At 42.1% G+C, this 12,575-nt stretch overlaps 1 protein-coding gene across 3 annotated transcripts in view; it reads left to right on the top strand.

The window, feature by feature from the left end:
* Positions 1-12,575, top strand: part of DNMBP (dynamin binding protein) — a 107,413-nt gene that overhangs the window by 87,149 nt on the left and 7,689 nt on the right. For all 3 annotated transcript variants that reach the window (XM_038578505.1, XM_038578506.1, XM_038578507.1), the window contains 8 exons: positions 234-381; positions 972-989; positions 2,121-2,320; positions 4,353-4,483; positions 5,451-5,555; positions 10,164-10,292; positions 11,522-11,854; positions 12,201-12,380. In XM_038578505.1, coding sequence (XP_038434433.1) covers positions 234-381; positions 972-989; positions 2,121-2,320; positions 4,353-4,483; positions 5,451-5,555; positions 10,164-10,292; positions 11,522-11,854; positions 12,201-12,380 — 1,244 coding nt within the window. The remainder of the gene's footprint in view (positions 1-233; positions 382-971; positions 990-2,120; positions 2,321-4,352; positions 4,484-5,450; positions 5,556-10,163; positions 10,293-11,521; positions 11,855-12,200; positions 12,381-12,575) is intronic.

The raw sequence follows: 12,575 nt of genomic DNA, 5'->3' as shown, positions 1-12,575 counted from the left end.
TAGGACATGCTCAGGTCTTGGCTGATTAAGACGAGCAGGTCAAGATGAGAAAAAAGCGTCAGGAGACTCTGGGTGTGTAGTAATGTGTAAGGGACTGGTTTTTAGATCATTTTAAACATGTCTCATAGAAAGAAATCTATTTTACATAATGACCCAAGTCTGATTATCCACTCTCTATTGAGGCTACTGAGAAGAAAGTTACTAAAAACACTATGTTTACGTATATTCCAAAGGGCCTGTGTTTCTCGATCACCGGGATGAGCTTGAGGGAACATACAAGGTTTACTGCCAGAATCATGATGAGGCCATTTCACTGCTGGAAATCTATGAGAAGGATGAGAAGATCCAGAAGCATCTTCAGGACTCATTGGCAGATCTCAAGTAAGAGTTTTGATCCCATTGCACTTCCATCATAATTCTTTAGTTCTGCCTTTGAGAAGTCTGTCCGCACATACATCTAGATTTCTTATGACCTATCTTATTTTAATCATAAATGATACGTTATTACAGGTCCTGTATGTAACTTGCCCTTCTCTCATTGTATTGCCTTTTCCCTTGAAAATCTTCAATGGCTTCCCGCTTTGTAGATACAGAGTATTAAATTAGCATATCAGGTAAGAAGCAGCCAGGAAGATAGTTTGGTCTAAATAAACAAGACTATAGGTACGAAGACCCAGTTCACTTATTCTTGACCTTCAGATGAGATTCTCCTGCACTTAGGTAGGTTATAAGAATATAATGTATGCCTAAGTAGATCAAAGTGAAGTTAGGGGCTTACTAACTTTTTAATGGACTAGATATGCCTCCATAGATACTCATAATTTCCCTTTATCCCATGTCATTTTTTTTTTTTGTCTGCCCAATTGATAAGCATTAGTTGAACTAAGACATTCTAGGAAGAATGTGAAAATCGGCATTAGCTTTACCTCTAAGCAGCTGTCTGTTTTCTTTTCATGCTTGCTGCCCTGTAGAAGCCTGTACACCGAATGGTAAGTCCCTTGTCTTTGATGCACAAGCTCATTTCTATATTTTCTTCCTTTATAGACCAACCTAGAAGTAGACTTCCTTTGCTATATTTTACTCCATAGCACTTAACCACCAAATGGCACTTCCTACAATGTTTGTTGCCTGTCTCCTTCCACCAGGACAGGTCACTACTAAGTCTCCAGCACCCACAACAGTACCTGGTATTTATTAGGTGCCCAGAAAATATTTGCTGAATGAATGAAATTGGAAAGGACGGTGAGAGCACAGAGCTATATTTAAGAATCCCAAACATTACCAATAGGCCTTGTATTATTTTTTAAGTTTTTCTTATTTAAATTCAGTTTGCCAACACATAGTATAACACCCAGTGCTCATCTCATCATGTGCTCTCCTTAATGCCCATCACCCGGTTACCCTTTCCCCTACCCACTTCCCCTTTGGCAACCCTCTATTTGTTTCCAGAGTTAGTAGGAGTCTCTCATGGTTTGTCTTCCTCTCTAATTTTTCCCCACTCAGTTTCCCTCCTTTCCCTTATAATCCCTTTCACTATTTCTTAATATTCCACATATGAGTGAAACCACATGATGGTTGTCCTTCTCTAAGCGACTTATTTCACTTAGCATAATACCCTCCATTTCCATTCTTGTCAAAGCAAATGGTAGGTATTTGTCCTTTCTGATGGCTGAGTAATATTCCATTGGTGTGTGTATGTATACCACATCTTCTTTATCCATTCATCTGTCGAAGGATATCATGGCTCCTTCCACAGTTTGGCTATTGTGGACATTGCTGCTATAAACATCAAGGTGCAGGTGTCCCAGCATTTCACTACATCTATATCTTTGTGGTAAATAGTGCAATTGCTGGGTCATAGGACATCTCAATTTTTAACTTCTTGAGGAACCTCCACACTATTTTCCAGAGTGGCTGTACCAGCTTGCATTCCCACCAATAGTGCAAGAGGGTTCCCCTTTCTCCACATCCTTGCCAACATTTGTTGTTACTTACCTTGTTAATTTTACCCATTCTGACTGGTGTGAGGTGGTATCTCATTGTGGTTTTGATTTTTATTTCCCTGATTAGGCCCTGTATTTTGACATTTGATTTAAAGTCTCTTTTTCCTCTTCTATTAGGGGATGTACAAATTATATTAACCTGGGCTCCTTCCTCATCAAACCGGTCCAGAGAGTAATGCGCTACCCACTGCTGCTCATGGAGTTGCTGAATTCCACCCCAGAATCCCACCCTGATAAAGCGCCCTTAACCAGCGCAGTCCTTGCAGTCAAGGAGATCAACGTTAACATTAATGAATACAAACGGCGGAAGGACCTGGGTAAGAAAAGCATAGTTGCTGAAAAGGAGATACACCCTTGACAATGCTCTTCTCAAAAGAATTATTCCGTCACCAGAGATGGGCAAGGCAGAGGGTGGGCAATGGGGCTGTGTTGAAGAAACAGCGGCAGAATGGGGGGAAACGGTGGCGTGCCTGGGTGACTCAGTCAGTTAAGCGTCTGCCTTCTGGTTGTGATCATAGGCTCCTGAGATGGAGCCCCACATCAGGTCCCTGTTCCATGGGGAGCCTGCCTCTCCCTCTCCCTCTGCCTACTAGTCCCTCTGCTTTTGCGCTAATGCGTGTGCATATGCGCTTCCTTGCTGACGCGCTCTCCCTCTCTGTTAAACAAAGAAAATCTTATTAAAAAAAATAGGAAAATGGGGTATGAAAAAGAAAGCAATAAAATAATGAAAGTACAACCGTGGAATATTGGAAGTAAGGCATCTGTGATCAAACTTGTAGCAATGAGTGTCTTTCCCAAGGATATGGAGAGTGGCTCATTCAGGCGTTGGCGTTTGCTTTCTCTGCTCATGGAAGGGCAAGCGTTTTCAACCCATGCTTTGACTTGTTTTCCTGCATGTCCTGTAGGATGTTTTACTACCTCCATTTAAGTTAGGACTTTGCCTCTTCAGAAAACCGCAGTTTACCTAGTCTCTGGGTCACGTGACTCCTCTCTGGTCTGAGCCCCGCCCCCCCAAGCAGTGTGTAGTCAGTTGCAAACCACCCAGCACTTTCTTATAATATGGAAGGAACTAAACCATTTCTTTTCTTTTTCATCAAACCTCTTGTGGGGCTCTAATTTGAACCCTCGATGAGTACAGCATTGTGACCATGATAAATTGATTTGATAGTCATATCCTTAAAGAATCCATAATATAGTATAACCTTTTTCTCTACCTTCTACTTCCACCACATCGCTCACATTGGTTATACAATGTTGACTGTGCCTTTAAAGCTCTCAGGCCATCTAGCCCTTTGTCTTGATTCATACCTCCTTTTTAAAAAAAATTAAATTCAATTGGTTAACATACAGTGTATTATTAGTTTCAGAAGTAGAGGTCAGTGATTCATCAGTAATTTTTTTTTTAAGATTTTATTTATTTATTCATGAGAGACACAGAGAGAAGCAGAGACATAGGCAGAGGGAGAAGCAGGCTGCCTGTGGGGAGCCTGATATGGGACATGATCCCAGGACCCCAGGTCACCACCTTAAGGCAGACGCTCAACCACTGAGCTACCTTAGCTACCCTAGCTAAGGCAGAGCTACCTACACTGAGCTCTATTATACCCAGTGCTCATTCCATCACATGCCCTCCTTAATGCCCATCACCTAGTTACCCCATCCTCCCACCCCCACCCCTCCAGCAACCCTGTTTGCTTCCTATGATTAAGAGTCTCTTAATGGTATGCCCCCCCCCCCTTGGCTCATATCCACTAATGTAATGTCTTCATCTCCTACAATAAAATGTGCCTCTGTAGTGCCACGCAGTCTTCTCCTTGTGACCCTTCTGATGTCTCTAGACTTTTCTGGAGATTGTGCCTAAGGTATGACACAGTAGTAAATTCCATGACTCCTGTATAGCATTTTAATATATGAGACAATTGGACATAAATATCTCGTTTGTACTGAGACCATTTAAGATGGTCTTATAAAGCAAGTAGTGTTCTTTTCTATACTATATTGGAGAAGAAAACGAGGCTCAGAGGAGTTAAGTGACTTCTGGAAGGACACATCTTGATGAAATGACAGACCCAGGCATTGAGCTCAGAGGTTTCCTGGACTCCAAATCTTAGACTCTTCTCCTGAGCCCTCTGCACTCTTTCCTCCTAACCACCTCCAGTCTGTGCCGTCTCTGCTTCGTCAACTATTCTGTACATCCATATGGTGACTTACATTCATGTTTTGTCTCTATTCAATTATAAGCTCATTGAAAACAAGCACCAGCTCTTGTTTAGGTTGTTGGTCTCATTTTGTGGCTCGTTTTGTAGCCTGTCCATGCTCAGAGAAGGGCTTTCTTGATTCACTCCCTAGTTCTCAAGTATCGAAAGGGTGATGAAGATAGCCTCATGGAGAAAATTTCCAAACTGAACATCCATTCCATCATCAAGAAATCCAACCGAGTTAGCAGTCACCTGAAGCACCTCACTGGCTTTGCTCCACAGGTGAGATTCCCAAGCTTGAAGGTTTGGCAAATCTTTGGCAACTTTGGGGGTTCCACAGGGCAGCCTGCATGGTGTTGATTGGCACGATTCCCCTCTTAGTACCTCTTTGGTGTTTGCCACCTGGTGAATACAGGACCCTGCAGCTACTGTGTATGTGAATCCACCCACCCAACCCTCCACGTGCCTTGGTGAGCAGTATACCATGTATACGAGGACAAACTGGTCACTGTATAATAGTTACTGTGGTTTTAGACACCCATGAAGAGCTTATTATGTATTTGGTGAGACAAAATTGTAGACAGGAAGCTAGAAGGAATTTAAGAGATCACTATAGTTCAACACAACATGTCACAAATTAAAAAAAAAAAAACAAAAAACATAAAGTCTGGTTATTTGAAGACATTCGGCCACATTGCTGAGAGTGGATCTGAAGTCATGAGGCTTCATTCTACTGAGCATATACACCTCCCGCAGTTAGTAGGAAACGACAGTCAGAAAACAATCAGTTGCTAAGTTTCACAGGTTGAGCTCTGTGTGCCGTAGTACTTAAGAAAATAGGAATTGCATGAGAGTAAGCTTCATGTTGACAGGAGATTTAATCTCAGCCTCAAAGAAAGGGGGTGTTTGGGAGGAACAGGGGAGGGCCTACGAGGCAAGGTGATAGCTCAAGCCAAGGCACTAGGGTGAACAAATATGGACACCGGGATCAGGAAGAGAGAGCATCCTGACCAGAGCAGAGCATGTCTCCCCATCAGGAGCAGAGGAAGTAAAGCGTGAAGGCAGGAGGGCCCGGGTATGTTTTGGAGGTCTTTCAAGGTGAAGTCTTTAAATTCAATTCAGTATTATCTGGGGAAACATCAAAGGCTTAAAATTTAGACAAAAGATATGTTTAAGAAAGATACTTTTGCCAATTGGATCTATTGAGGGGGAATCCAAATCTGCTAACAGCACTGTTTGTTTTGAACAGATAAAAGATGAAGCATTCGAAGAAACAGAAAAGAACTTCCGAATGCAAGAAAGATTGATCAAATCTTTTATCCGAGACCTGTCTCTCTACCTCCAGCATATCCGGGTGAGTGAAGACAGCACCCTGCTTAGAGTCAGAGAGGGTATAATTCTGTTTTCCTGCTCATCAGCATATTGTGGAGTGTGTGCTGAATAATCTGGACTCAAACGACCACTGTGCCCCACTATACTTATTCCTGGGAGTCCTGTAGATTATTTAAGAGGTGACAGCATTTGGATGATGAGCATGCTGAGCTAGTTCTGGAGTGGCCAGCGTTTTCCTCCCACTCTCGGTCACCATCCTCCCCACCAACCTTTTTCTTACTCTCTTCCTCTGGCCAGGTATTTGTGAAGCAACTTGTCACAGTCCATTTTGTCAAGATCATTTCAAAGCTTGAATAATTCGAGAATGGTTGGTACATGGAGGCACATTTTCTCATAATAATATTAATTTCCTGATGTAATTGCTATCCACAAGGCCTCTAAAGTTAGAACCGTGAACAGATGCAGAGAGGTGGAGGAGCTGAGGAAGTCAGGTGGTGGTTGCTTTTAGGACTAGACTCCTTTCTGTTTGCATCTCTCCTTCCCTTGTAAGCTTCATAGAATGACATTTATATAAGCCTGTCGTGTACCCCTGTCCCTCACATATGACCATCTCTTCCTTAAAAAGAGATCCTCTGCTTTCTAAAAAAATTCATTTTTTAATTTAAGGAAAATGGTACAAATTCAAAAGATACCGAAGGGATAAGTAAAAAGTAAAAATCATTCTCCAACCCATCTCCTAGGCACCTTTTATTTTTTTATTTTTTAAATTTTTTTAAAAGATTTTATTTATTTATTCATGAGAGACACGGAGAGAGAGAAAGGCAGAGACACAGGCAGAGGGAGAAGCAGGCTCCATGCAGGGAGCCCGATGTGGGACTGGATCCCTGGTCTCCCGGATCACGCCCTAGGCTGAAGGTGGCGCTAAACCCGCTGAGCCACCCAGGGATCCCTCCTAGGCACCTTTTAGAAACAAGTCTGCGTTTGTCAGATTCTGCTCTCATTAGAGATGATTGTGTGTGTATATGTGTGTGTGATACACACTGTTGAGCATCTTGAGTTTTGCACGCATTATTTGGAAGTTATTCTACACCTATGCACACAGAACTGCACTTTTTTAAAACAACTCCACAATGGTTTGTTATATGGATGTGCCATAACGTATTTAAACTTGTCCCCTGTTGATGGACATTTTTTTATTAAAGATTTTATTTATTTATTTATTCATGAGAACACACAGAGAGAGAGGCAGAGACACAGGCAGAGGGAGAAGCAGGCTCCATGCAGGGAGAGCCAGACGTGGGACTGATCCTGGGTCTCCAGGATCATGCCCTGGGCTGAAGGCGGCACTAAACCACTGAGCCACCCGGGCTTCCCCTGTTGATGGACATTTAAACTATTTGTAGTGGCAGACAATTACACATATTGGTACAAGGAATATCCTTGTATATGCATCATTTTCTGATCTATGAGAATATATCTGGAGACCAGAGTACTAGATTTGCTGAGCCAAATCATATAGCAGTGTAAATTTGCTATTATTAAATTTTATAGACATTGTACCAGTGAAAATTCCCTCTCAGTAGTGTATGAAATGGTTTCCCCATCCCTTGCTAACATCACACAGTGTTACCAAAATCAAAATGTTTTTCTTTACAAGACAGGTTAAAAATGCTACTTCCTTATAGTTTTAATTTGCATTCTTTATGAATGAAGTTGAGGATATTTTCCTATCTTTAAGTCATTTTATTCCTTTTTCTGTTGATATGTCTATATTTTGAGGCACTTATTTATTGATTTGATAGTCTTTTATCGATTTCTCATAGGAATACTTAGTTCTGACTGCTAGATTTTTGAAACCTTTGTGCCATTTTAGATGCAAACAAATCATGGAAGATTGCTTATTGTGTGGTACCTTTTTTTAAGAACATTTTTTTTTCTTCAGTCTCTTGAGAACATTGTAGGCTGAATTTTAAAACTTAACAGTTTACTTTGGGGGAATGGAACCTCCCTTTATCTTTTAAGCTAGAATTCTCAGATTTTTTTAGACATCACAGCTCGTTAGATCTGTTCCTGTCACCCTAACTTGGCATGAGTGGGTTGAGTTCATCCTTCTGCTGCAGTGTTCCGAGCATGGCTGAAGCATTAAAAACTTAATTATAATGTTTAGTACCTTATAGAGCAAAATTAATGGAAAGCATTTGGCTGAATCTAAAGACCCACAGTCAAATTCTTCAATGTGGTTTACCCAACCTGGAGTAGTGGTACACACCTTAAATCATTCAATGAATAAATCATTTAAAAAACCGAGAAAAAAAAAAAAAAAAAAGGCCGCTGGGCACACCCTAATCGGAAATCGGCTCATAACACTGTGACCCTGCCTTGTGCCCGCCAAAACTGCGCCCGATTCTGACCAAAGTAATAGGCCAGCTCAAGTGGATACTATAGGGTAAGATGTAATTCAATCGGCCACCTGTGTGTGGACCGACATGACTGTGCATCTTTCTGCGTATCCCATGGGCCACTGGCCCCTATAAAGCTGCTACGCCTCTTAGTCTCGGGGTCCAAGTCCCTGCTCCGCTGTATTGGGGGCACTTGGACCCAAGCCCGGGCTTGTAAATAAACCCTCGTGTGTTTGCATCGGGGGAAAAAAAAAAAAGCCCGTGCTGGAGGAGGAGCCCCGGAGTACTTCTGTATATGTTGAAGAAAATAGAACAGCCCTGCATGTAAGATGATGGTTTACAACTATTTCTCTCAGTCTGTTGACTTTTGAGTTTGCTTAAATGTTTTCTCCGTGTAGAAATTTTTAGTTTTGCATGGTCTGAACTCTTATGGCTTCCTAGGTCTATGTCATACTTGAAAAGGTCTTTCCTCTTCCAAGATAATAAATATCTCCCAGGTTTTAGGTTTTTCATTATTTCATTTCCTAAAGTTAAAGTCATTGAGTAGCTGGAATTTAGTGTATAAGGTTGAGGTAGGGATCCAGTGTGATTTTTTTTTTTTTTTACCTGCTTTTCCAATTGTCATCATTTATTAAATAAATAATTCCCATGACTTAAAATGCCCCCTACATTTCTTTTAAAGAGCAAATTCTCTTTTTGGCTTCTGAAAAGCAAACTCTCCTTTCACATACACAATTAGATAAAGATTAGGGTTTATAAAACTTTTTTTTTTAAGATTTTATTTATTTATTCATGAGAGAGAGAGAAAGAGAGAGAGGCAGAGACACAGGCAGAGGGAGAAGCAGGCTCCATGCAGGAAGCCTGATGTGGGACTTGATCCCGGGTCTCCAGGATCAGGCCCTGGACTGAAGGCGGCGCTAAACCACTGAGCCACCCGGGCTGCCCAAACTTTTTAAGAGCATATAGGCTTTAAGTAAGAAATTTGGCAAAAAGCACCGTTGATACACAATTCCCAAGTGTGTTCCCTGGCCTAGGACTTTCCCTTACAATTCCTCTACTTTCGATGCCTCCCTGTTGGGGGTTTTCTCCCACTTGTTTTCTAAATGTGTAGCAAGCATATACCTGAGTTCCCAACTCTTAAGAGACTTATCTCCATAGCAGTGGAAGGAGGACATAATGTTGACATAACTGACAGCCATTTGATGGGCAGGTCATTTTGGTTCTGACTGCTAACTAGAAATGAAGGTAGAAAATGTTGGACAGTTTCATCACCAACATAAAATGAAAAGCCCTGCCAAATAAAATTAGTTGGATCAACTGAGAGAGCTGGCAAGAACAGAAGCTGAGAGACATTACTTTACTCTGGTATCTGCAATGGCATGTGGACTACTATTTTGAGACTTCATGACATTTTTTTTTAAAGAATATAAGAGAACGTCATGTTTCATTTTCATTCTCCCACTCAGGAGGAATTAGGAAGATTACGCAATTTATCCTTCTGACAAAACACTATGTCTGCACATACAGACGTGGGACTTAAAGAGGTCTGCAAATGTCATAAAATATAAGGTCGTAAAATCAAACTGATACTTGAGGCACAGATGTTTTTTGCTTAGGAACTTCATTTGTCCTTGAAATATAATAATGGAGTTTTGGGTACATTTAAATTTTATTTGGGTTAGTATCGAAATAATAGGCATTCCCTTAACTTAAACTAAAGAAGGTGAGAACCCAGCGTTGTTTAAGTAGCCAGAGAAAACAGCCTGGGGTTTAAAAACTGTCAGGACCAGTCAGGAAGAGTTTACTGTGCATTCACTTATATATTCATTTATTCAGCAAATGATCATTGAGTCAGTGAACAAAACAGACAAAAATCCCTTGCCTCATGGAGCTTACATGTGATTAGGGGGTTGTGCGAGGGAAACAGAGACAATAAACAACATTAGTAAATTATATTGTCTGTGAGAAGCCCTCACATTGGGAACATGAAGCATTGCTAAAGAGCGGATAAAAACCATCACCATTTTTTCTGTAAGTAAGAGTCTGAGTCTTTTTTCTGGTCTCATAAATCATCATTTATGAGAGTGTGCTTATTTCAAAGCTAAAATAATGCACTAGAGAGAAAATTGTTAATCACAGACTCCTTTTTGCCCCATTCTGCTATCCAGGATGAATGGCAAAGGCTAAATAGTTCTGTTTGCCTTACTGCATTTGTTTCTCACTGGCTCCAGGAATCGGCATGTGTGAAAGTGGTGGCTGCTGTGAGCATGTGGGATGTGTGTATGGAGAAGGGACACAGAGACTTGGAGCAGTTCGAGAAGGTGCATCGCTACATCAGTGATCAGCTCTTCACAAATTTTGTAAGTGATTCTTTCTTCAATCCTCTTTTCATAGAATGGCTTTCTTCTTGGGGTTCTTAAACATCCAGCTTATGGAAAAGTTAATTCCACAGAGACATACTGTATCAGGAATACCATTCTCTACCTATATTCATATTGGGGTTTTATATTTAGAGCAATGGCTTTTAATTAGTTAAAAGGACAAGTTGGGCTTCTGTTATTCAAAGAGATTCTTTTTATAGTTTGTGATGAGTCTAGTTTGAAGAGACAAAGGAAAACTAGGAAATTTAATCTCCTATCACTATTGAGAACTGAACAAAGAAAACTATAGGAGTACTAATTTAGGAATATTTAGGAATAGTATTTAGAAGTTAACCAATGGATCTTTGAGATGGCAAGTGCTTCCTTATAAAGACAGTACTGAAGGCCAAATTGCTCAGGCAATTCTAAATATAGATGTGAGATTATTTGATCCTGAGTAGGAAGAGATGAATGGGGTTCTAACAGGTGTTCTAACAACAGTAGCATCTTATTAAAAGTAAAGTACTAAGTACCTATTTATGTTCTTCACTTGGGAATATACTGCCTTTCAATGTCTGTCTCTCTAGAACAAATTCAAGGGAAAAATCTTTTGAAAAGTGGAAGCAAGTGTTAATAAGTAGTTATGATTAGAAAAGCTATTATGGGTATGTGAATGCTTCTCTACCCCAGATTTATGGAGCAGCTACATCTTCAGTTAAATTCAAGCTATGTAGGTGATACACATGAGAAGTGATACCAGACAGGTTGTGATGCAAGTTTCACATTGATGTGTGTAATTGAGCATTTGTTATCAACTATGGCGTGAAGGCTGGATTAGCATATTTCACAGACTCTTCGGCATGTGCAAAAGGTTGATGAAGGTTATACATTGAGAAGTTTTGTAAAATGCGTGAGTCCATCTGGTGTTGGTTAAGTAGAACACTGGTGGATCTGCATGGGTTTAGCTGGTGTGCTAGGAGCAAAGAAGCACAGGTATATAACAGGTGGTACAGGATATAACAAATCAGCCTGAAGGGTATTTCAGAGAATGACAAATATACATGGTCATGGATGTTAACTGGCATGTGGTGATTGTTCTGCAATATATACAAATATTGACTCATTCTGTTGTACACCTGAAACTGATATTCCATCAGTTATTTCTTAATTAAAAAACATAAACTTGGGATACTGAACAACTGAGCAATCTGATTTTCCTGTCCTTACAGAAGGAACGGACCGAGCGGCTTGTCATCTCTCCCCTTAATCAGTTACTGAGCATGTTCACAGGGCCCCACAAGCTGGTGCAGAAACGCTTCGATAAGCTTCTGGACTTCTACAACTGCACAGAACGGGCAGAGAAGTTAAAGGACAAGAAGACTCTGGAGGAGCTGCAATCAGCCCGGAACAACTACGAGGCCCTGAATGCGCAGCTGCTGGATGAGCTGCCCAAGTTCCACCAGTACGCCCAGGGGCTCTTCACCAACTGCATCCATGGCTATGCAGAGGCCCACTGCGACTTCGTGCGCCAGGCGCTGGAGCAGCTGAAGCCGCTGCTCTCGGTGGGTGTGCGGCGGCTGTCTGTCTGTCCTGTCCCATCTCCCTCTCCTCCCCCCACACACTTTGGAGAAGTCTCTGAGGTTCTCCTGGTGTTTTTCTGGGAATGCACACTGGGGCTGCTTGAGAAATTATTCAAACTAGAGAGATTAAATAGGCCATTAGGTCAAGTCCTTGCTGGTGCCTGGGCCTCCAAACGGCTCCTTCCTCCCTGAGATCCCAGAAGAGCCGGGCAGCCGGGCCTGCGGGCGGTGGGCAGAAACTGAGCCGGAGCTGCCACTCAGGCCTGGGGGCTCTCAGCCACGGTCCCTTCTTTCTCTCTCTCTGCCCACCCCCCCCCACGGACTCCAGTTACTCAAAGTGGCCGGCAGAGAGGGAAACCTTATCGCCATCTTCCACGAAGAGCACAGCAGAGTCCTGCAGCAGCTCCAGGTTTTCACCTTCTTCCCAGAGTCGCTTCCGGCTGCCAGGAAGCCCTTTGAGAGGAAAACCCTGGACCGCCAGTCGGCCCGGAAGCCACTCCTGGGCCTGGTGAGTGGGGCGTCGGGGAGAGTGGGAAGTGCAGAGGGTTCGGCCCGACACCGATGGGGACTCCCCACGCCCCGGGGCAGGTCCTCAGCCTCCTCCTGGTCTACGAGGCCGGGGGATTATACTCACAGCATTGAGTTACGAGGCTCAAATGAGTTCATATGGATAAAGCCCCTAGAAATTGCCTGGCCCATAGTA

This window comes from Canis lupus, chromosome 28 (genome assembly GCF_011100685.1).
Source record: "Canis lupus familiaris isolate Mischka breed German Shepherd chromosome 28, alternate assembly UU_Cfam_GSD_1.0, whole genome shotgun sequence".
NCBI classification, from domain to species: domain Eukaryota; kingdom Metazoa; phylum Chordata; class Mammalia; order Carnivora; family Canidae; genus Canis; species Canis lupus.
The sequence above is the reverse complement of the archived record's forward strand: the minus strand, read 5'-3'. Positions and strand labels throughout refer to the sequence as shown.